Source organism: Opisthorchis viverrini (genome assembly GCF_000715545.1).
Source record: "Opisthorchis viverrini unplaced genomic scaffold opera_v5_198, whole genome shotgun sequence".
NCBI classification, from domain to species: Eukaryota; Metazoa; Platyhelminthes; class Trematoda; order Opisthorchiida; family Opisthorchiidae; genus Opisthorchis; species Opisthorchis viverrini.
Window position 1 is genome coordinate 313,731 of NW_008751849.1, and position 25,120 is coordinate 338,850.

At 43.7% G+C, this 25,120-nt stretch overlaps 1 protein-coding gene across 1 annotated transcript in view; it reads left to right on the forward strand.

Annotated features, from left to right (window-relative positions):
- Positions 1-2,615: 2,615 nt before the first annotated feature.
- The window catches only part of T265_07914 (hypothetical protein), a gene marked incomplete at both ends in the record, with an annotated part of 28,351 nt that continues 5,846 nt past the window's right edge, over positions 2,616-25,120 (forward strand). Inside the window, 4 exons of the mRNA XM_009173574.1 lie at positions 2,616-2,657; positions 17,761-18,121; positions 22,849-23,591; positions 24,662-24,826. Of these exons, the coding sequence (XP_009171838.1) occupies positions 2,616-2,657; positions 17,761-18,121; positions 22,849-23,591; positions 24,662-24,826 (1,311 nt within the window). The remainder of the gene's footprint in view (positions 2,658-17,760; positions 18,122-22,848; positions 23,592-24,661; positions 24,827-25,120) is intronic.

Below are 25,120 nucleotides of genomic sequence, written 5' to 3' on the forward strand. Positions count from 1 at the left end.
ATCTCGATATTGGCTGTTCAGTTGCTGCAGTATAATTTCCTCAAGGCTTTTTGTCTTCTCAATTTCGTGTGTAACTGACAAGGTTGATTGACTGATTAGTAGAGAACATAACACACTGTATTTCAACTCAAAAGCTCACGACATCGACCAACATTGCAGCCGTTGCCCTGAATTTGTCTCAACGTAAGACTGCTCAAATGTCATTTTGGTGAACTTTTTTCCTGTTAAATTTCGAAATTCGCCCCAGCCGCCTGATATAAATAGTACATACATGAGAAAACAACAGTCCTGAAGCCGTTTCGTTGGACCGAGATGTCCATCTAGACTGTAAATTACGCCGAGGCAACTTTTGTTCACTTCGATATGGTGGATATCATGAGACCGTTTTCACTTTCTGTCCTGTCCACCGTTAATGTTTGCTGGCCACAATGGTAAAGGATAGCCTAGCAGTAAATGAAGAGCTTCCAAACTTGTACGGTTAAAATTATCAATTACACAAGACTTACCATTACTCTTCTTCTCTTTGACTGCCGCCTTACTTCTACTTACGTACAGATGCCGTTAGGCATGTTTAGCAGCGTAATGTGAGTTGTTGAGTGCTAACGATAGAGCCCGGTGGGCCTTTTACCTCGGAAAATTTACGTTACTAGTACAGCCAAACGGACTCCGTTTTCGAAGCCACAATTCTAAGTTTGGAACTGCCATAGTTTTCAAATACATTTGTCTGGCTCTGAATCCAACCTAGGAGTCTTCTTTGTAATAGCTGTCTGACTTAAGTATGTTGCATATTCCCATAGTTTTCGCGTTGCTTGCAGCCTATATCTCGTTTTGTTCATGTAGTTTAAACACTAACTCAGTCGATCTAAGGTTGAATTTTTCTTCTTCATTTGCTTTCCTCCAGTAACCGGTTAAAATTAAATTTTAACTTAAAAGCATTACTCACAAACCCATTTCTAACAGCTTTATGTTTCCGGGCCCACCGGGTTTATTAAAACAACCTCCTTATGAAACTTCCGAAAAGTTTAGTTTTCAAACGACAGTGTTTGGCATTCGATCCAGTTTTGTTCATTTCGGTGAAGTGAAACCCAATAAGGCGACAAATTCCAGCAAAGCAGAAGTGCGAGGTGAGATGCAGCACCTAGTTTAAAATGAAGGCATACTTTGGAAGATAGGGAGTTATTAGCCGGTGGGGCAAATGCACTCGGCAGCCTATTGGTGGTCATTCAGTAAGTCGCCGTCGAAAGCGCTGAGTTTTTCCTTGTTGGCTCCCAGGTTTTCCGTCTAACCAATTGGGTGGCCACCCCTTTCCAGAGGTCAAGAAATCGGAGGCAAGGCACCCGAATTGGGAAAACGCTGGTGACGCTTGTCCAGCGTTGCGCGTCCAAATTGAAACTCAACACCAGTTTAGTAAAATACCTTCGTACAGAACACTATCCGAAGCGTTTTCTACAGTGAAAAAGTGCGGTGGGTGCATCGAAACTACTTTCTGTGCTTTTGCAATTTAGCTGGACACCTTAATTTTGTGTTCTCTTCAAAGTTAGCAAAATATTCTCGCTAACTGCTTTTGGGCTTTTGGTTGGGCGTTTTTCATGGATGAAGAAGGTCTCTTCGAAAATGCCTACCCTAACAAGAAATGTCAGAAGATATTGAGATTCTGCTCTCTGGAAGCACAGTGTTTTTTCCTGCAAAATCTTGTGAATGAACTAAAAGATTATACGTCAAAGTTTGCTGTTTTTGCATATGAGCTCATATTAGAAAACACCCGTATCTGCCGTCATTTTTATCGATTTGTTTTCCTGGGGAACTTTTTGAAATCTTCGGCGCACGACTAACTATGCGCATGCTGTACCGTGTCTTCAGAAGTGGTTTTACACTCGTTCGTTGAAAATTTTTGGGCTGCATGCTTGTCATTTGTTCAATAACTCGACTATGCGCATGCTGTACCGTGTCTTCAGAAGTGGTTTTACACTCGTTTGTTGAAAATTTTTGGGCTGCATGCTTGTCAAACTTTTGTTCAATACATGAACAATGGCAATGCGCTTAGTGGGCGTTCATCCAGTAGTCAAAGCATCATCAATGTTTTGCGTTATGAATGTGCGTATCACAAATGCAGCAGGTAACCACCATGACCAGCGGAAATTCGGTGAATCCGAAGAAGCTAGTAAGCCGAGCGTGTTTTTTCAATAAAACGCGGTACTCGAAGCACCGTCTGTACTTTGCGGTTTTGTCTACGGAGGCGGTGAAACCAGCTTGCACTCAACTCTCATTTTCTTGAACACGGCCACGAGTTTTCAAACTATTTGTACGATTGGTTTCCGGTTAATTGGCGGCTAACCAAAGACCAATCAGACACCTGCTGGGTCCTTCTGAAGTATGAAATGCCGTCGTGTGATGTGCAGTGGTTTGCGGTCAATAAATTCAACAGGATTCTCACCACTCCAGACATATACAACTGCCACGAGCGTCGACCGGCTGGGTTGATTGGGTGCCGCATAGCTAAGTTATATTGTGGCAGATGATGTGCCTTCGGTCCTGGCAAAACTTCGGAAGACTAAATGCGTGTTTGTGTGGCGGTCAGAGAAAGGTAACCGTAGACACATATACTTCTCCCAGTGATGGTTGATAGCGTTGATCTGACGCCTCCCAGAATGGAAAGCGTAAGTACGAAACGCACGCCACAAACCGTTTTGGATAGGTCTTTCCAAAGCACTTAATATTCGGCTTGTAGATACAATCTGTAGATAACTTCCTGATAACAGGCGGCATGGATACCGGGGATCCTGTTGTGTTTGGTCGTGGAGAGCGAACAGTACAATACTATGCGTAAACTTTTCAACTTATTCAAGGAAAAGACTTCCGTTATGGGCGATTTGGCGACGCAAGTGCGATTCGAATGAGCCGCATTCGGCTGCGGCTTAGTGATATGCTAGCTTTATATCAGAAAGTCCAACAGGAAGCACGTATGCATCATTTAATATTGATGTATTATTGGTCATAATCACACTCTGCTAGCAGCCGGCACATGGATTGCATTTAATAATAATAATAATACAAAGTAATAGAGTAGTTTTTTGTATATCGCAGTACAAATACATATTATCGCAAGATCTGCAGCTTCTGCGCCGCACGGACGCACGTTTGATCTTTTATCTTACAACCCACCGGTTGTACATCACCCGAAAGTGGGCTGTTTATGCACCGTACGGAGCGGCTCAGTTTAGTAATGTGAACAAGAACCACCTGGAAAATGGCAATGGTCGCCTTAAATACAGAATGCACTGGGGCAGGCCTTAAAAAAGGTGATTCGCTGTGCCGAGTGGCTCATGCGATAATTTGGGATGCATACGTTGCATTAATTTGCAGACGGCATGTCCTGGAGATTGACGGCTACGTTCTGAACGTGGCCTACCAAATGACTACGTATGCGTGTTCTCTTGTTCTGAGGCGCTTGAGACGGCGACCACTAAGGCTGCATTATGATAGTGTTGGAACAAATATAAGGTAAGCTCAACGTATGCTAACTGAACCAGGGTGTGTGTTGCGAATTCCCATGCTGTGAACACCCGCAGCAGCATGAGACTACCTCATTGAGGCAAATTCCAGTGTTGTTTATTCTTTTTTGCTGACCGTAAGACCGCGGTTTGATTACACTTCAAAATTGTTCTGATATCATTGGTGAGGAGGATTCAAAGCAATAGCATACTTAGTCAGGTAAATGGCGCAACGAATATTAGAACTTCGTAGAAGTGAACTTTTTGCTCTAGGTAAAACGATGTGCTACGTGGATAAGACGGTCGTTAGCGCACACGGGTTATATCATATTCGTGACATAATTACACAAAAGTTAATGATGCAGACATATTGGCTGTTCAGTTGCTGCAGTATAATTTCCTCAAGGCTTTTTGTCTTCTCAATTTCGTGTGTAACTGACAAGGTTGATTGACTGATTAGTAGAGAACATAACACACTGTATTTCAACTCAAAAGCTCACGACATCGACCAACATTGCAGCCGTTGCCCTGAATTTGTCTCAACGTAAGACTGCTCAAATGTCATTTTGGTGAACTTTTTTCCTGTTAAATTTCGAAATTCGCCCCAGCCGCCTGATATAAATAGTACATACATGAGAAAACAACAGTCCTGAAGCCGTTTCGTTGGACCGAGATGTCCATCTAGACTGTAAATTACGCCGAGGCAACTTTTGTTCACTTCGATATGGTGGATATCATGAGACCGTTTTCACTTTCTGTCCTGTCCACCGTTAATGTTTGCTGGCCACAATGGTAAAGGATAGCCTAGCAGTAAATGAAGAGCTTCCAAACTTGTACGGTTAAAATTATCAATTACACAAGACTTACCATTACTCTTCTTCTCTTTGACTGCCGCCTTACTTCTACTTACGTACAGATGCCGTTAGGCATGTTTAGCAGCGTAATGTGAGTTGTTGAGTGCTAACGATAGAGCCCGGTGGGCCTTTTACCTCGGAAAATTTACGTTACTAGTACAGCCAAACGGACTCCGTTTTCGAAGCCACAATTCTAAGTTTGGAACTGCCATAGTTTTCAAATACATTTGTCTGGCTCTGAATCCAACCTAGGAGTCTTCTTTGTAATAGCTGTCTGACTTAAGTATGTTGCATATTCCCATAGTTTTCGCGTTGCTTGCAGCCTATATCTCGTTTTGTTCATGTAGTTTAAACACTAACTCAGTCGATCTAAGGTTGAATTTTTCTTCTTCATTTGCTTTCCTCCAGTAACCGGTTAAAATTAAATTTTAACTTAAAAGCATTACTCACAAACCCATTTCTAACAGCTTTATGTTTCCGGGCCCACCGGGTTTATTAAAACAACCTCCTTATGAAACTTCCGAAAAGTTTAGTTTTCAAACGACAGTGTTTGGCATTCGATCCAGTTTTGTTCATTTCGGTGAAGTGAAACCCAATAAGGCGACAAATTCCAGCAAAGCAGAAGTGCGAGGTGAGATGCAGCACCTAGTTTAAAATGAAGGCATACTTTGGAAGATAGGGAGTTATTAGCCGGTGGGGCAAATGCACTCGGCAGCCTATTGGTGGTCATTCAGTAAGTCGCCGTCGAAAGCACTGAGTTTTTCCTTGTTGGCTCCCAGGTTTTCCGTCTAACCAATTGGGTGGCCACCCCTTTCCAGAGGTCAAGAAATCGGAGGCAAGGCACCCGAATAGGAAAACGCTGGTGACGCTTGTCCAGCGTTGCGCGTCCAAATTGAAACTCAACACCAGTTTAGTAAAATACCTTCGTACAGAACACTATCCGAAGCGTTTTCTACAGTGAAAAAGTGCGGTGGGTGCATCGAAACTACTTTCTGTGCTTTTGCAATTTAGCTGGACACCTTAATTTTGTGTTCTCTTCAAAGTTAGCAAAATATTCTCGCTAACTGCTTTTGGGCTTTTGGTTGGGTGCTTTTCATGGATGAAGAAGGTCTCTTCGAAAATGCCTACCCTAACAAGAAATGTCAGAAGATATTGAGATTCTGCTCTCTGGAAGCACAGTGTTTTTTTCTGCAAAATCTTGTGAATGAACTAAAAGATTATACGTCAAAGTTTGCTGTTTTTGCATATGAGCTCATATTAGAAAACACCCGTATCTGCCGTCATTTTTATCGATTTGTTTTCCTGGGGAACTTTTTGAAATCTTCGGCGCACACTCGACTATGCGCATGCTGTACCGTGTCTTCAGAAGTGGTTTTACACTCGTTTGTTGAAAATTTTTGGGCTGCATTCTTGTCAAACTTTTGTTCAATACATGAACAATGGCAATGCGCTTAGTGGGCGTTCATCCAGTAGTCAAAGCATCATCAATGTTTTGCGTTATGAATGTGCGTATCACAAATGCAGCAGGTAACCACCATGACCAGCGGAAATTCGGTGAATCCGAAGAAGCTAGTAAGCCGAGCGTGTTTTTTCAATAAAACGCGGTACTCGAAGCACCGTCTGTACTTTGCGGTTTTGTCTACGGAGGCGGTGAAACCAGCTTGCATTCAACTCTCATTTTCTTGAACACGGCCACGAGTTTTCAAACTATTTGTACGATTGGTTTCCGGTTAATTGGCGGCTAACCAAAGACCAATCAGACACCTGCTGGGTCCTTCTGAAGTATGAAATGCCGTCGTGTGATATGCAGTGGTTTGCGGTCAATAAATTCAACAGGATTCTCACCACTCCAGACATACACAACTACTGCCACGAGCGTCGACCGGCTGGGTTGATTGGGTGCCGCATAGCTAAGTTATATTGTGGCAGATGATGTGCCTTCGGTCCTGGCAAAACTTCGGAAGTCTAAATGCGTGTTTGTGTGGCGGTCAGAGAAAGGTAACCGTAGACACATATACTTCTCCCAGTGACGGTTGATGGCGTTGATCTGACGCCTCCCAGAATGGAAAGCGTAAGTACGAAACGCACGCCACAAACCGTTTTGGATAGGTCTTTCCAAAGCACTTAATATTCGGCTTGTAGATACAATCTGTAGATAACTTCCTGATAACAGGCGGCATGGATACCGGGGATCCTGTTGTGTTTGGTCGTGGAGAGCGAACAGTACAATACTATGCGTAAACTTTTCAACTTATTCAAGGAAAAGACTTCCGTTATGGGCAATTTGGCGACGCAAGTGCGATTCGAATGAGCCGCATTCGGCTGCGGCTTAGTGATATGCTAGCTTTATATCAGAAAGTCCAACAGGAAGCACGTATGCATCATTTAATATTGATGTATTATTGGTCATAATCACACTCTGCTAGCAGCCGGCACATGGATTGCATTTAATAATAATAATAATACAAAGTAATAGAGTAGTTTTTGGTATATCGCAGTACAAATACATATTATCGCAAGATCTGCAGCTTCTGCGCCGCACGGACGCACGTTTGATCTTTTATCTTCAACCCACCGATACAAAGTAATAGAGTAGTTTTTTGTATATCGCAGTACAAATACATATTATCGCAAGATCTGCAGCTTCTGCGCCGCACGGACGCACGTTTGATCTTTTATCTTACAACCCACCGGTTGTACATCACCCGAAAGTGGGCTGTTTATGCACCGTACGGAGCGGCTCAGTTTAGTAATGTGAACAAGAACCACCTGGAAAATGGCAATGGTCGCCTTAAATACAGAATGCACTGGGGCAGGCCTTAAAAAAGGTGATTCGCTGTGCCGAGTGGCTCATGCGATAATTTGGGATGCATACGTTGCATTAATTTGCAGACGGCATGTCCTGGAGATTGACGGCTACGTTCTGAACGTGGCCTACCAAATGACTACGTATGCGTGTTCTCTTGTTCTGAGGCGCTTGAGACGGCGACCACTAAGGCTGCATTATGATAGTGTTGGAACAAAAATAGGGTAAGCTCAACGTATGCTAACTGAACTAGGGTGTGTGTTGCGAATTCCCATGCTGTGAACACCCGCAGCAGCATGAGACTACCTCATTGAGGCAAATTCCAGTGTTGTTGATTCTTTTTTGCTGACCGTAAGACCGCGGTTTGATTACACTTCAAAATTGTTCTGATATCATTGGTGAGGAGGATTCAAAGCAATAGCATACTTAGTCAGGTAAATGGCGCAACGAATATTAGAACTTCGTAGAAGTGAACTTTTTGCTCTAGGTAAAACGATGTGCTACGTGGATAAGACGGTCGTTAGCGCACACGGGTTATATCATATTCGTGACATAATTACACAAAAGTTAATGATGCAGACTAGTGGTTTTTGTCTGTCAAAACGGACTCTGAAGACCTGGAGCGACGAAATGTACATCCGAGTTTCAGGCAAACGGATGTGTTAACGGAACTGCCCCAAAAATAACTTCTGGCAAATTGTACAAATTGCTCGCTAAGGCAGATCGTAATCCTTCATCTGGAGCCACGGCGTGGTAAACAGGGTCACGGCACTTGCCCAAGATTTCTGGATAAGGATTGTCCTTGCCACTCAGCGGCTTCGTTCACGTGAAAGGAACAAGCAAAATGACGGGAGCGACAATCTTCAGGTTCTCAACAATGAATAGAAGGATTACAATTACTCAACCGTCCAAAGTCACTCATGGCCAGCAATGTTCTCACTTTTAGTTCATGTTGGCCGGCTTCACCTTTGAACTAGTCGGACCTCATGACTATTGTCCTGGTTTTTTCGGGTCCTGCAACTGCAATTACTTTTCCTGTAATAGGCGTGCCTCGTTGGTTGTACCTTCCTCCCCGTTGGGTCGTTGCTTGCCGCGCTCAGGTTGTGACGACCCGATCATGTTTCAATCAGCATGAGCCCCACATTTTGGAAATGAATCTATCATTATTACTTCATAAGATATTACCCACTGTTCATGACAATGTCCCTTTTTTCACGCACTCTCCATTACCCGCAAATCTTCCAGTCTTGCTTTAATCCGTCTGTAAACGCATGATCATGCTTGACTGTGTGCCACCCAAAAGTTGGGAACAAACATTATTATTGCTATGACGTGACAGGTTGCTTCGTGATTACTTGGCCCGCAGAAGCTCTGGGTTTCATCGGTTCCCAATCGCGCCATGCTAGCGAGGGTGTGGCCCTTTTCTGACGTAGATGTATTCACAGTGAATCACTCAATGCTGTCGAAATAGATATGTGATTTTCTGTGCATTTGACGGGGCCCTGTTCAAGCGCACGTGAACATTATTGGCTTTTCCACCTTGTGTTTTGGCTCGGAGAATGAAGATCATTTATATGGAGATATCTGCTTCTGGCACGTCTATTTTTAGACGTTTTTTTATTGCTGGCCGTTCAAACCGAGTCACCTACGGAGACTCAAGGCTTGTTGAAATGTCGGAGGCTGTGGGTAGAGGAGCGCATTAGCAATTTCCACCTGGCATGGGATGTGCCGAGGGGAAAGGTATTAAGTCACCACGGACGTCAATAATTTTTATGCTGTATTTAATTCGTTTGGACAATATTGCCCCTCTGAACCACAATTTTAGCTTCTTCATTTTGCTGTTGATAACTCTTCCTGCTCTTATTCGGGGTGTTTCCTTCCCCATCCGAGTGCAGTTTCTGCTCAAATTTGGTTTCCTTAGTGCGCACTTTACACTATGTTCAGTGAAGCATTCATTGAATGATTGCAAAACCGCATGAAAATTCAAGTTCTTAATTCAAATTTTGCTACACTTTCGGGATATACAGAAGGAGGCTTTGTTTTTATTGTTTGATTTTCAAGCAAAATGTGGCTACCAGGGAATTTCTTCAAGTGTTTTGATTTGCTATGTAACCGCTTCCAACCACAATGGCTTGACAATCTTTAGAAGCTCGATTTGCATGGGTTTACACCCCGAACCCATGTGAAGGAAAACGTTTGTGCCCAGCTTCGTAAGGGCAGCACTTACGCCGGTCTTATAGGAAAATGAGTTCCAGAGTATCATCCTGAAGTCTCTCATGCACGCTTACGTAGGTGATAACGCGATGCTCTTGTCCGCAGTGCCAGAGTGCCAGATTAGCAGGTTGGCAGCAACCTTGAGAAGTTCCATCGAGGCCGTTAAATTACCTTGTTCGAATCCTCCTCATCTTTCGAAATATTCGCCGGTCCTCGAGTTGCAGGATGTTCAGAGTACGGAAGGACACTTGCATTGTGGTGTTGATATTTTTCGGAGATGAATTTTTGCTCATGGTTAAAATTGCCACCTACGCGTTTTAATAACATTTAATCACGCATAACACCGCCGTTTCTCTAGAATCGTACTTGAGCAATTCAGGAAATTGGTAGAGGCTCGAGTGCATTTTGCTCCCACCGACGGCATTTGTCTGCAATTGTCCCATCTTTCCACGAGTCATCATGGAATTAGAAAATTGTGTTCAACCACGATTGTCCGTGGACAATAAAATGCATGAAGCCACAATCCGGAGTGTACGGAAATGCACACTTGCATGTTGACAGATGCGAAGCAAGATGACATCACGGCCTTCAATCATGACATCCATCTCGCCTTGCAGCTCGCGGTGGTCCGAGAGTTCACTGGGAATCTCCGCATTCAATTAATGCTGTGCACTCAGGCATCAACTTTGGAAGAGCAAGATGCAACTTTCAAGTAAGATCAGATGAGTCAAATTATCTTAAGTGAGGGATGTGTGTTCCGCCTATGCTACGCAGGAGACACTTCTTGGGATTGCGTGTGTTACACTCGTTATTCTCTACTCACTAATGTGTTTTACCTACTGAACAGTGGTACATGCTGTTTTACATTCAGAGAAGATGACTGAACTGCTATCGTCTGTGTAAAATGTTCGTGATATGAAAATCTGATAACGGGTAGAGAATCTTTTGAGGGATTGACTGATTAGGTAATAGTGGACGAACTATTTTCATCGTGGGTTGCACTTTTATTCGCGATGTAATCCGCATTACTGCCGATGGGTCACGCGCCGTGGGAAAGCAACAACCATTTTTCAGGTAAAGAGGAAAATTATGTCTGAGTTTTTATGTGGTAGACTCGAGTCGGACCAAGTCAGCTTCGGGAAGGTTTGTTGAACTATTGTGGCACGATACGCTTGAAAGGCAGAGAATCCGTGACGATCCACCAAGGTGTGACTGCGGCGAGTCTCACAGAGCCGGTGATTTCGAAGTACTGACTGGGGCTTCCCTGTTGCTTTCCAAAAATGACAACCTACATGGTCGTCTGAACTGAAGTTTTTGAGGAGCTTCGACTAAATAAATAATGTGCGTTAAGTCATAGCTGTAACAACGCGCGCATATTATGGAACACCCAGCGCGGCAGTAGTATGTCGGATTACAGGATACAGAAGGCAGTTAACGTACACATCGTAACAAACAACACAACACATCTGACGAAGCGAGATGTATTAACATGGCTAGGATCCTTTGTGAAGGGCCAGTTGAGGCGAATCGAGGATTTGTCTAGCGGATGTATTTATTGCATCATAATGAATGAAATTTTCCCAGGTATTCTAGAGTGTGTATGAATGTGATTTCTTATTAGGGTCTATCCCATTGAACCGAGTGAAGTTTAATGTCAAGACGGAAAGCGAGGCAGCTGCGAATTTCAAACTGCTGTTGAACGCATTCAGGATGTTAGAAGTGAGAAAGGTGAGAACAATCGATCTTTTCGTAAACTTGAAGTGGGATAGCCCGAAATGACGTGCAAATAAATAAGTCAGCGCATTACAGTGGGGAACTCAAACCACGTTTCATGACGTTACTTAGTATATTGAACCCTGCTTTTCACTCCCGTATCCGAATCCGGTAGAAATGGTAGTTTCCTTGAGGACACTTCCACCATGTGGCTAGGACGATTCGCGAATGAATTAAGCCTGGATTATGCTACGTTCCGTTGAAACAGTAGAAAACTCGTGGCTTCATAATTGAGTGGAAGTATCGCTCTGTACAAACAACACAACTGCGGTAATGGTCACCGTTTAGTGGTACGGGTGAGATTTTTTTTTAGGTCTTTCGGTCAAGTGCTCGCGATCACCCTTAAGGGAGCACAGAGCTGCAAGGCTCCGTCCTTAAAATGGTGGTGGCTTGCAGACGGAATTTAAGCTCTGAATGCATGCAGTCAACTCTTGGAGTGGAAGTTGCGTCAACAAGCCCACTTACTCGTCGACCCACGTGGAGATATCTGGGAGTCAACTGGGAGAGCTTCAGTAGTTTAAAAAACCCTTCGTGTTCGATTTAAATGCTCCAGATATGTGTGATTATTGTTGCACTTTCTATAGGTGCGCTTTGTCTCCTCTTCTCTTTGTTATCGCAAGCCCCGTGGACTGGAAAATTTGCCTTATTGTTGTCCACCAATTTTTCGCCTTTATTGTTCAGCTCTGCTTTACAGACACGGTGTGTCTTTATATTCTTTTCACTTTGTAGCTGAAATCATATTTGATCACTGTGGATCCTGCCCGTACAAGAAACATCGATTTCACTCATAGCTGAAACGGTTACGATCGTCTGAATTTGCCATTGGCTTGGTAGTTGTGATCGTTCTGATTATACCTTAAGTCGATCCCGCTGCTTGGACAATATCCACAGTGGTCTTCAACATCATCTATGAAGGGTGCTTACTAAGGCGCCTGGTCGTGATCTCTCATGGCAACGATGTTTGCCAGTGTGTGTCAGGTGGTTCAAGCTGAACGCTACACTAAGCGGCATGGTGATTTCTGGCATGGAAGGGTCCTCATTTTCTTGCCATTCTTCCAAATGCACTTCTGCCCGCGACGAGCATAACCTTGAAGCTTCGACACTCAAAGTAAGCTTACACAACCAGTTTTACAGGATGGTATATAGTGTGAAGTTTGTATTTAGTAGACTCCTCAACCATAAAGCAGCCGACATCCCACCGTCTCCGTTTGCTGAATGATCTTTTTTTTCGAACAGGGATACTCATTACCTCGAGGGTTGGTTGAGATAACTCCCAATCTAGAAAATACCAAAGCACTGTATGGTAGCTCTAGAGCTGATTGTTTTAAGAACGTCAACTTTACACTGTAGAAAAAAGGACGTCGGTGGCGAAAGACCAAAGTATGGAAAGGAACAGATGGCGTGAAGAAGAGATTGTTACAATTGAAGTCTACCGGTTTTGTGAAGTGTCCGTTTTCATCTAGATGACCGTAAGCAATAAGGAGAACTCACGAAATAGCGTTGGACCAAAAACGAGGATATTTTGATTCTTGGTCCATTGGTGCACTTGGCTATGGCAGTTGACATAAAAAGCCCACACCCCGCAACCTGTTACAAACAGTTCTAGAGAATGATGACTTTTACCTGCGTTAGATAGAAACAAGTCAATAATATTTGTAGATGGCGGCTTTCGGCAACCTTAAGATCTCTTTCAGTTGAACTCGTCACTCAAATGGATAAGGACGTACTGTTTCTGAGGGGCCAGAAAGCACTTTTTCGAGGACAACTGGTCTGATTTCAAGCGCAAAAAATATCGGTCGAAGAGGGCAATAAAATAGCAAGCTTCCATCTGAGAGAGGACCCAGAGAAGGTGTTTGTGCCTGGATCACATGCCTGCAGGACCAAAAGCGTTGTGAGTTGGAAGGCTACTGCAATGTCTGATTATTTCACTAAGCAACACAAAGGGCACAAAACTCTTCATCTGCGTTTAAAAGAGAGTGTGGTTGCGTCAGAGCACCTGGGGTTGCTGGTGAAGGAGGCCGGGGTTTTTGGAAAATAAACTGAACCGTTCATTACCAAGCGAGAGGCTAATACTACAGCGGCATCAGGTAGTGCTTTACACTAGTTTTGGTCTCAGTCAATTATAATGATGTTAAAAACAAAAACTTGTACCGAGTAATCGAGGAAGAAGTGCAATACGAATATATGTGTAATAATGACCAAAAGCGGTGTGGCGCGCCACGAAAGCCAAAGTTGGCGTGCTGATTAAGACAAAAATAAATGTGAACGAATGTAGTCTCTGGAAACCAAGAGCGGGTACAAGCTACCGAGGGTAACTTATGTCGATGCCAGCGCTGGCTTTGACAGACTTGAAGCGCCGTCTTTATTTCCCGTGGCACTGTCGCCAGAGACCATCTGAGGTGTTGTTGTGAAGGGTGTAACATTTTGAGAAACGACCAGACCGGGAGGGTCGAGGGAGGAGGTAGATGCAAACGGGTGCGGTGAAGGCACTGGCAGATAAGACAGAAAACTGGTGTCCAGAAAGCACCGAAATGTCAGTTTGCGACATAGGATCAGGAGAGAGGCTGTGGGCTGTACGCGTTCACAGAGCACTTAGATCTGTTATCTTGACCCATGCTTAGGCTGTAGTGCCGCTACACCGTACCGCTAATCGACTTGCCGTAAGAACTGGCCAGTTATCTAATATGGTCAAGAAATGTTTAAACCTTGCGAAGAGGCCGATGTGGCCTCGAATGTGCTGGCTGTGCACAGTAACTTGCAGCACAGGAACTTGCTTTATGCGCACTCATGTGTGTGCACAGTAACTTGCAGCACAGGAACTTACAATAACTTGCTTTATGCGCACTCATGTAAAACTAACGCCACGGAGCCAAGTGAGCCAGATTATTAAGACATTTACCCCGGGCAGGGCCCCTTTAGAAGGCCACGTCTGCTTGATTGTGGGTGAAACTTTTGTGCCACAGAATAGGGGCGCGGTACTTTAGAATACCCTTCTTTAGTCTTAGAAACCGAACGATATCTCTTGTCATCCTGGCAAAACCCACAACTTGGCTGTATCTCGTTATCTGGCCCATTTTTGCCTTGGATAATAAGGCTTTGTTTAAATCGATTTACGTGGTTATGCATCGGTAAATCACCGGCATTCTCTTCTGACATTCGTGGTAAGGATGATGATGACAGTGAGATCACTCGGTTGTCCTCTGTTTTCGTGAGATTGGTCACCCGTTTTGCTCATTGGTTCTCTGTCGTTCGTGAAAACTGACGTGCACCCTTGATATCCCACCATGGTGGTGGGATTCTGAGTAGCTCAGCAAATTTTCACTGTCTGGTCTTAGGGTCTTCCGTGATTTACAGGTTGCTTCTTATGGTGCTCAAGATTGACGAATTATCCTGAGCTCAAAATCTCAAAATTTCTTTTTGGATTGGACCCCTATTGAGAACAGGCTGTGTACCATGCAGTTAGCCTTGGCCATCAAACCTCAAAAGAGCGGAAATATGTATGACTTGTTCTTGGTATCTGTGTACGCTTCAATGGATTTCAGTGTATATGCTGACAAGAACGAAGTATATTGTTAACTTTGGACTATTACATGATGACCAATGAGTGCAGAGGTGAAAATGACAGATGTTAAGCTGAATACCCAGCCATAAACTTGAATGGTAAGTTTGGCGTTTCGTTTCAAAGACCGGACAGCGATGATTGATTTATTTAGTTGTGCGCAGACCATTGTTTATTGCAAGCATCAGCTTTAACAGAAAAGAACGCACACTGGTTTCTAGCGTCCTCCTAATCGAAGACAGCTTTTCACGCAGTTTGGTCACATTAAACTCAGTTGTCAGAGGCCAACGTACTTCAAAAACTGTGACTCTTTGTGGAATACCTGTACGGACTCCGCTCATGCTTTGTTATCCATTCTTTTGCCGACAGCAAATCAAAGGGTTTTTCCAACGTTAACCTCACTATCTGAAACGGCCACTGAACGAAATAAAGGTATCAAACTGCTATGAACATCAGTTCTGGCAGCTGAGCCGAAGTTCTTCAAGTTTTAATGACCACAGTTTGCTAGCCTGCCTATTTGAAAACTCAATGGCGACAAAACTCGTGTTTGGTTTTTAAATGCTCCGTCTCTTCCGTGGAAGAAATGGGAAACAGCCCTGTATTATGAGAGCAGTACTGCAAAATGATTGGACAGTAGCCCCAGACCAGAAAACTAACTATGATGGGTGGCTTTTGAAGTCAGCTTGGGAAATGGGAGAGGGTTTTACCATTGAAAGTAGCCATACTGTATTTCACCTTGTCCAAGCGGCCGGTTCAAAGAAACCTGCCTTAAAAATCGAGTCTGTTATTCTTCCACACATTCGTTCACAAAGTCTCAGGGAATGCTTTCGGTTGACCTTCCACGTAAACAACACTGCTGAAATCAACGGCCTGTGTAGAATAAAAATAAAACTTCTTAGTCCCTTCTGGAAGAACGTGTAAAACTACCTTTAAAAAATAAACAGAGCATCTTCCGCAGAGTTGGATCACTCACCATATTCAATGACCGTGAGGGAGTCGTTCAGCTGTGACATCCTTTCGCTGCCTAACTGCCATGCCACCAAAAGGAAGCACGAGGGCTGGGATACTGTCAGGTTTCCCAGTCCTAAACAGGAGAAGTTGAAATGCAGAGGTCGGGTTTGAACCACCAACCTTGGGGTCAGTAAATTCGCGCTATTACCACTGAGCCATCTCAGCCCCTCGTTTATTGGTAGTACGGCATGGTTTGAGAAACTTCAAGTCAAGATTGATTCACAGATGACCATAGGTATCTAGTGTCTTGGAAATCGCTGTAATGAATGATGCTCCGTGCAGTGAAAAATAATCGAATTCATTGGTTCCTCATAGTCAAGATTTGCTGGCTATTTTAACTACTGGATTAGGAAGCCTATAAACTAACAATCTATTACTTATCAAGAAAAGGGATATTCCTTTGTGTTTTGGATAGGTGCTTAAATTCCTGCTTGGTTTGGCTGCAACTCTCTCCACAATAGGGAACCTGCGTTACCTGTGGCGTAGGCATGAAATCAGCTTATCCGTCAAGGATCGAGTGTACCCTCTGCGGTGCGCGCCACACTACTATGCCGATCAGAAACCTGGCCGTTGCTCGCTGAGCATGTCAAAAGGCTTTCTGTGTTTTAGCATGTCAAAAGACTCTCTATTTGGCCATCGATGTCTTCGGAGCATTGCTCGAGTCCATTGGGAACACCGGATCAGCAATTTCGGATTGTAATAGTAAGAAATAACTCACTCTCGTTAGATGAACTGATCGCACTGCATCGGTTGTGGTGGCTTGGGTACGACCGTTTTCCTTGAAGGGTTCTTTTCGCACAACCACGTTAGGAGTGGAAGTTAGCCAGAGGCGGTCAAACAATAACTTGGCAGTGAAATATAAAAGCCGGTACAAGCAAACTCAGCTGCGCTGGTCGTTGCCGTCTTCCTATCCAGGAAGACGGGCCTAACCAATGGTTGGAGACATTGTCAGACATGGCACAGTCGCGCCTTCAATGGCGCTCGTGCATCCAAGCTATTGCCTTCCATGCATAGCTCCATTCCTAACTTCTACACTTGACAGTTCACTGACAGTGCTGTATTTAGGCACAGCTACCTACTCGCCTCCCCAAACCTTCGGTGAACGAAACTGTAGCAGCTACAACCACAATGGTGAAATCCAGGTAAGGTGGACATAGCAGGCTTAAGCTGTTTCAGTTTCACGTCGTTAGTAAATAATGATCGTGACTCAGCACCAGTCCTGAGCAACGGGTTTCGTTTAAGAGGTGGCTTGTAAAATGTCAACCTCGTCTGTAGGTGGTTAGTCGATCAGCGACTGAAAAATTACTGGGCTGTATCTAGAATTGGGGGGTAAATTCGCTTGTTTTGAGTTGCTATTCGCCCATTCTTTCATTCGGCCTCCGCAGTCAACGTCGATTCGAACAAATCAGACATTTACAAACACAAAAGTGTCATTTTAATGTCACTAGCGTTATTACAGTTGTCTTCCAGGAGAGAGGGTGTTTGGAAAGACCGGCTTTCAGAACAGATCATTTTTAGTTGATGAAATTTGGTTGAAGAAAAACGTCCGAAACAAGAAATCCAGCCGGAATGCAAATGAGTCTCTTGCGAAAACCGAATGAATATTCAAATGAGCATACCCGTTGAAGTGGCCGTTCATTCATATTTGAAGTAAGCGATTGTGTCTGACTGATCTCCAAGGCTTGTGCAAACGATGGGAGCATACGCATGACAATTATTGTTAGATCTTATAAAGTTCATCTTCACAATAAATAGTCTGGGTTAGTAATCCGCTGAATAATGTATGATAATATGCAGCAGTTGGTAGTAAAAATGATGCCTAACTCAGCATAGAAAGGATTATCATGGGATGAAATATGTGCACTTTTTATGGCCAACAATAGAAAGATTTAGTTGCTATGATAAGTATCAGTTTTCTGTACTGTTTTGTGATAGATAGATCGCTTCCGGGAACCGAAGCATCGTGCAGCGAAAACAACCGCCCCATAATTTTCAGCCTACCTATTTTTCTAATTCGTTTCGACCACCTTCATTTCATCTACTTCCTGACAGGATATTCCAGTCGACAACCTCATCAGAGGTGTATTTTCTGAGAATTTCCGATTTGCCCAGTGGTTCAAATTATTCTACGATGCAAATATCACCCAAGCAAGGTCGTTTGATGGCTTTGGAGACCAGGAACCATATGAAACTGCTCCAGGACTTATACAGCATCCACCCAGAAGACCTTATTCAGATTCTACGAGAGAATATAGGAAGGCTGAGGACAGGAATTCTCAACGTCCACCAGTCTATCCAGACTCTGCCAGGCAAAATAGGTTTTTCGATCAGATGCCAGTTCGGACGGATCATGGAGGACCGAGGACAGATTTACATGAGGAAGGGGAGGAAGTTGAAGAACCAACTGACGACGGTAAATTTGTCTTTGCGAGCGTGACCGGTATGGTTGTCCCGTTCCTATGCTATGGCTTGCCTCTGCTACTCTTTTACAATCAATGCAATTGTGACGTTTTGAGTAAAAACCGAAAATGTCGGGACTTCATCAACGATACCGGGAAACGATACCGGATAACATTCAAATAACTCTTCCCAGCCACAAGATGCAAACTGCGGACACTAAACTTAAAAGAAGTTTGGTAGTCGTACGTTAAGGTTGATGTAGCGTGGTCAGAGCCCCGGCTACCAAAGACATTGTTTCGGCAACTTCTGCTTTCTGGTAAGCAGAACCTCAAAGATAGGCATATTTTGAGTCATGTTCACATAAAGGTACTCTTGTGGTCGATGTCAGTTCATTGAAAAATCGCCTGAAATCTTTAACTGAAACAAACAATAGTTGTGGTGGCTCTTGTTTAAATTATGTGCATCATAGAGACGGATTTGTTTGTCCAACTACACTCATTTGCAAATAACGTTGTTATCGGAGGACTCATTTGAGCTGCAACTGAAGTTCTCGCTAATGATTTTTCCCGGAACTCAACTAGGATCCATTTTAATTTTCCCGTTAACACACACAGTTTTCAAGTGACTTGTTCTTTTACTGGATCACGATTTCTTATCAGTTAGAGAAAGGAGATGGGAATTCGGGGACTGCGCCTACCCATGAGCGCCAGGAAGGATGAAATTAGTAGTAGTCTGTCAAAGAGTTTTCAGTAGTCTTATATGTAGTGGCGTGTCAAGAAAAGGGCACGACTGCCGTCGACCTCATGCACAAGTAAAAGGACTACGTGTTGTATGAAGCTCAATTTACTTCTGGTACTGAAATGTCCATTGTTTAAATAGGAATGAGGATCGCTAGATGGTGTAAGGTGAGATCTAGTCAGATTCATTACGAAACTCCTATTGCATTCTCACAGGGGCAGATAACGTGAAATCACAAATTGCGATAGATTGTGCATCAGTCATTCATTTCTCCCAGAATATTATGAACCTTCTTTAACGCGTATCCTAGTTGAACATTTCGTCAAGGTCTAAGTGAAGTTGATGCATATTCCATCGAGACAGTCATCGCACGCGACCACTGTACGTTGCGGTCACGCAATCCTTGTATGTAGTACGCTACGTGGAACTGTCCAAGCGGAAACACCATCAAAGGGCGTTCAACGCTCCAATGCCTGGCCCACGGTTTCCGGGATTTCAGTAACGATTAGCCTGGTGATCTCGGTTGAACCGGTCGACTGAGGCGCGGTCGATTCGGTGTGATGTGTTTTAGTGAACACTATTGGCTGAGCGGCCCATGTGTTTCCTATGATGAATACTGAAAGCCGTATGGGGAAACATCCCACCATGGGAGATTATTACCACACGGGGACGATTGATTCACTCTGTTGATGTTACTGCGGTTGTCCATAGCATCGCACTTGTTTTACACGATATCTACAGAGGTGGAACCGTACATGCGAGTTCAGGTGGTTGTCGCGTCAGAACCATAAGCGCTTTTCCGATGCCAAGTACACGACCACACAGTTTAGTCTAATGAGCTTCTCTTTCTACACACTTTAGGAAGAAAGTAAAGCTTAGAGTATGCATTTGAATTCGGTGTAGAACTACGGCAAGAAAAACTCGGGCAATGCCATCTGAATGCTTGTGCTGCTTCGCGTGTATGCGAGAAAAAGGTCACTTTCTATCTGTTTGAAAACTGCGTTAGCCAGCCTTCCAAAATTATGAAAGAGGTTCTTTTGCTGGTACTTTCAGTCTTTTTTAAACGGTTTGTTGTCGTCTTCTGAATCTATCGGGGACCGGAATGGAGGCCAGTATTATCGTTTGGTAACTTTTTAGGCGGCCCAATTGTGGACTGATGTCTGGATTCTCGAAGACACTGAAAAATTCCACTCACAGCTTGTCAACTTGGTTCATGAGGCATGAAAGACAACATCAGTTATCACCGTAAATGTTAAATGGTGACTTCAACGTAAGCTGAGTAAGAATCCGTTTATAGACGCAATACACTACTTATAAGGTTGCTGAAAATCCTTTGGCGGCCCACGATCAGTTTCGTCCTCCTTGGGGCTCGTCAGGTAGGCGCAGTCCCCGAAATTCCGTCAACCTTATGTTCTACTTGAAACCAAATTGCACGAAATTTACGAAAAGAACTCATTTGCCAACTAATTTGGTTTTTGAGAGACTCACCAGGAACCCAGCTGAATCTCTCGTTTGTGATGTTTCCAGTCAACTGGATGTGCTGCGCCAGGCCTCCTCATGTTCCAGTCGCTACTATATTCGAGATATCACGATACATAATGCACTACTCACAAGGTTGCTGAAAACGAGAGATCCAGCTGGGTTCCAGGTTAGTCCCTCGAAAAACCAAATTTCTTTGGAAATGACTGTTTATCTCTAAGGTTCCTTGTAATTTTCAGTTAGTTAATTCCTCCCCCGTTGCTAGCAGCTAAGGTCTTTCGTGGAGCAAGCGGTTAGTCAAACTTAATCTCTTCTCTTTAAGTCTGTCCATTGTGAAGCGATGAGACCTAGAACGTTAATTACCCTCTATAGCGCTCATTCAATTTCCCGATAGACTAATGTTCGGATACCTCGAGCACCTCCGTTGAAGTTAACTGTATAGTCACTTGACCTTCAGCTTGAATCAAAGGGACAAACAGGAGAACAGACAAACCAGTTTGTCTCAGCTGACAGCACCTTAACTCTGTTTCATCCCTTTGGTTCACACAGGCAGATATCCCAACTGCGTGTCTAGTGTTGTTGCATAGGAATTCATTAACCGAGTCTAAATGGCTTATTGACGTTCCACTGAATCGTTCATAGGCCTAGTTCAAGGGATTTCAAGATTTCGACCCTGTCAAGACACTCACAAGCACCGTGCCTGTTAGAGAAAAAAAGCCTCCACTGCATAATTATTATTAGTCTGAAAGAGAATTGTACGACCAGTGAAAGCGCATTCATTCAACTGCACGATCTGAGAAGAATTCGAATTCCACACTCTTCTGCGTACCAATTCGGGTTTAACGGGAGGTTCATCTGGAACCCAGCTGATTCTCTCGTTTATGATGCTGTTACGCAACTGGATGGACTACATCAAGCCGCCTCATGCCTCAATTGTCACGATATTTGAGATATCGCGATACACTTCATAGACGTGATTTTATATTGTTCATGCATCATTATCCAAAGATTCACTTGGGTTCCAGATGAGTCTCACATCAAAAACAAATTGGCATGCAGACGAGTGTATACGTTGAATTTCGTGCAATATGGGTTCAAGTAGAACATAGAACATAGAACATAGAACATGTTGACAGAAACGCGGGTTCAGGTGGCTGGGATGCTATGCGACCTTACAAAAGAATTTTTATATTGTTTCCTTACTGGACAATTGGATGGTACTATTGTTTAACAATAATTCATGCGGAAGAAACTAATGCTCTCAAGAAATACACTCATTTGCAAATCAATTTGGTTTTCACAAGAGACTCAACTGAATCACTCGTTTATGATGTTCTACAACTGAATGTGCTGCACACAGGCCGCCTCATGATTCAGTTGGCACGATATTCGAGATATCGCTGTATATTTTCATAAAGGAAACTAATGCTCTATTCCTCAGCTGGGAGAATACGAAGTTGCGTAGCACGCCGAGATCCAGCAAACTTGCAAAAATAGCTTGGTTGCTCTTGGGTAAGAGCCAAAGCATGAACAGTCTAGTTCAGCTGGCTATTCGAGCGAATAAAATACCTTTTTTTCTAATGAGTGCTTACGGATGGTCTCTTTTGACCGGACAACTACACTGTTAACATGTGGTGAAAGATACATGTACTCTGCAATCTATTTATCCGTAGCACGTCGCCGTGTGATTTCCTACTTCAGACAAGGAGTCGCTATCAGGAGCAACTGACAAGAAGTTTCGCAAACAATCATAGTTTCCCGTTTCTTTCTTCTTATTCTTTCATGTTTCAAATCTCGTGCCTCCGTACGATTTAATGACAGCTCTCTACGGAAAGGTGATCATTTCGAATGGTTTATTTTTTTAAAACTGGTAACCATATGGGATTTTCCACAAGAAACTACGTCTATTCCACCTCACTGGGGATGACGGCGACAGGATGGAAACCAACAACGCATTCAGATGGTATTCAAAGAGAACCTTAGTCCAGTTTGATCATCATCACCATCAAAGACAGCAACATCAGTGTTGACACTGATGCTTCACTACCGTACAACCCAGTTTTGAGCGGTTAACTTGTGGAACATGGAAGTTGTATGGAGCATGCACTTTAGTAAGCGGAAGCTCGGTATACCTACTCGGTGATGAAGTCAACGGGAAAAGGTCCAACCTGAATTTACACGTGCTACTAACTTGGCACCAACTTTTAGTTCATGACCGTTTTTGTACGAACCTTGATTGAGAACTGCTCAGTTCATGGCACTGCACGTCTGAAGCTGCACTTTCAAGACCCTGCTGAGCACGATGAATGTTTTTGGATAATTGAAGCGTAATGCAGCAAACTCAGTGGCTCGCTCTTTATCGTACTTATCCATCCCGATTTTATGGTATTGATTGACTGGCTAGGTTTGACTCACTCGGGTATTTTGAAACTGTTTCTGTGTTGATGAAGCGCAATGTGATTGAGACTCAGTATTACTCAACCATTGGGATATATAATCAACGCGTTTTCCCTGCATTTATAGAGTTTATGCAGAATAAGACACAAGGGCATGATCTCTCACAACCACCAAACCCTGAGGGCGGACGTCTTTCAAGTGAAGAACATGAGTTTACAGGATATTTCACTTCAAATGACGCTACACAGTTTTACCATTCAGAAGGTTCTGGTAACAAACGCTTCACGGAGTCGAATAGTGATAACCGTTTGGTTCAGACTGCTAGCTTTGCCAAGCGTCGTACGAATAGTTTCCGTTCTTCGAAAAATTACGGTGATAAACTGCCCCCACCTTCTCCTTTGCCAACAAATCAATGTGGTCTGGTCGGAAATCACACGGGACGTGGACCTGGTACACAGAAACAAGCTGTCGAGAACTTGCTTGCCTCTGGGGATAGACCGATGTCGGCAGTAATGGCTTCAGCGGACTCCGTATCGCAAGTACAGACACGTTTACCGGAATCTTCACGAACAGCCAACGCGCCACACGCCCCATCTTCAGTGGTGGAAGAGGAATCGGTAAACACAACAGTGTCGAATAGTTCAAGGAAAGTCATGCCAAAACACATTGCACGCGCTAACCAACGGATGAACATCCCGACAGCTCCGAATGTATCTCCCAACGTCTTTCTCAGCACTCCGTCAAAACCCACCACACGTCCACCAGCATACCCGCAACACATTTTTGACCCTCGGCCAAGCGATTTAACGTCAAGTGGACTAGGGACTGAAGCGGAACTGCAACGCGAACTAGCTCTACTGCGCTATGGGGTATGCCTCATTTTTTTTACCTTCAGTGTAATCTATTGTTAGTAGTCTCGACTGCACCTTCATGTATCCAATAACCTAGAAGGAATATCCTCGCATCATGCCGGTTTACCACCCCAACGACCAAAAAATGCACATACAATCCACCGTTGCTACATTCCTAGACAGATGAAATGCGTTGTCGACTGTTCCTTCCGATGCCACATAAACTATGTTCAAGGCTAAAACAAATACCTTGCTGCTCACCATGGGCTTTCACAAGGTAACCTGTTCAACACTGACAAAATCGACAACCGAGTTGTGGTTGACTCTTTGTTGAACAAACTCGAAAAGTGATTTTTCGGAATGTGAAATTGAGGAACTCTTGACCAATAGAGTATTGCGTTTGGACATTAGAAAATCCCACTTGTGAGATGCTTGGCAGCCAATTTCGCTTCGCACATCGTCTGAGCGAGCCAATCAGTTCAATTTATCGGCTAAAAACCGTGCATCATGGGTACGCAATTTCGATCAACTCCAATTAGCGCTGTCCTACCATTGTACTAACAACGGAACTTTTTTTTCCTTAGGGTAAGAGATAGAACACAGATTTGATGATATTCTCCGCTTTGTACGCATTCCTGTGTAGTTTTTACTCTAAAACTACAGTTTTCAACCAGTCCTGCTAACTGTTGTTACGGCAACGGTCCACCGCACACTACTGTCAGGTCATGAATTTACTTCTTGAAGATCTTACAACTAAGACAACACACATGACCTCAACCACAAGCCTCTTAGGGATTAAAGTACATTTGCAACGCAGATTGTTGTTCATGCAGACTGTTGCAACATAAGCCCTTCCGATTTTTATCTGTCCTATTCCGAAGCGTTGTTTTTTTTTGCATAATTGTCCGGGGTTCAATAGGACGATTCATTTGCTGGAAGTTGAGAGGGAGTGCTGATCGGCCTGTTCTGAAAGTTTGCCTCGTTTGGAGGGAAAACGAACACACTTTATTGAACTGTGGCTAGATTAGAAGTCTTAGTGCAGTCTTGATAGCATTTCTCATTGATCGTTTTATGCACCCCTTCAACAGAGTTTGGAGCAAAGACGAACCTTGTTCTACTGCCAAAAGGAAGCACAGTTCTATTTCAGTAAACTTCGAAAAATTGAAGATTTCTGCTATCGACTAAAAACCGGGTCGAAGCAAGCACGTGAGGACATACTAGACACGATTTTTGGCATTCTTTATGAGACAGAGGTAAGCGGATGTGTAAGTTTTGAATACCTTTTATTTCAATTTTTTAACTTGTTGAGCTGAGCAGGTCCTTTAACGTTATGTTACAACTCTTGTGGGAAGTGTGGCCAATCAGCTGCGCCGGCCCGAAGATCAACAACCCACGTTACTAGGTTAGTGTAGTCTATTCCACAAGTTATCTTAATCGCAACTGACAGTTGTTTGAGATGATCTTTCTTACGAGATCAGTGAGCATTTTGGCAGTATGTTGGTTTGATGACCAAGACAAACAATGTACGTCATTCCATCGAACCAGCT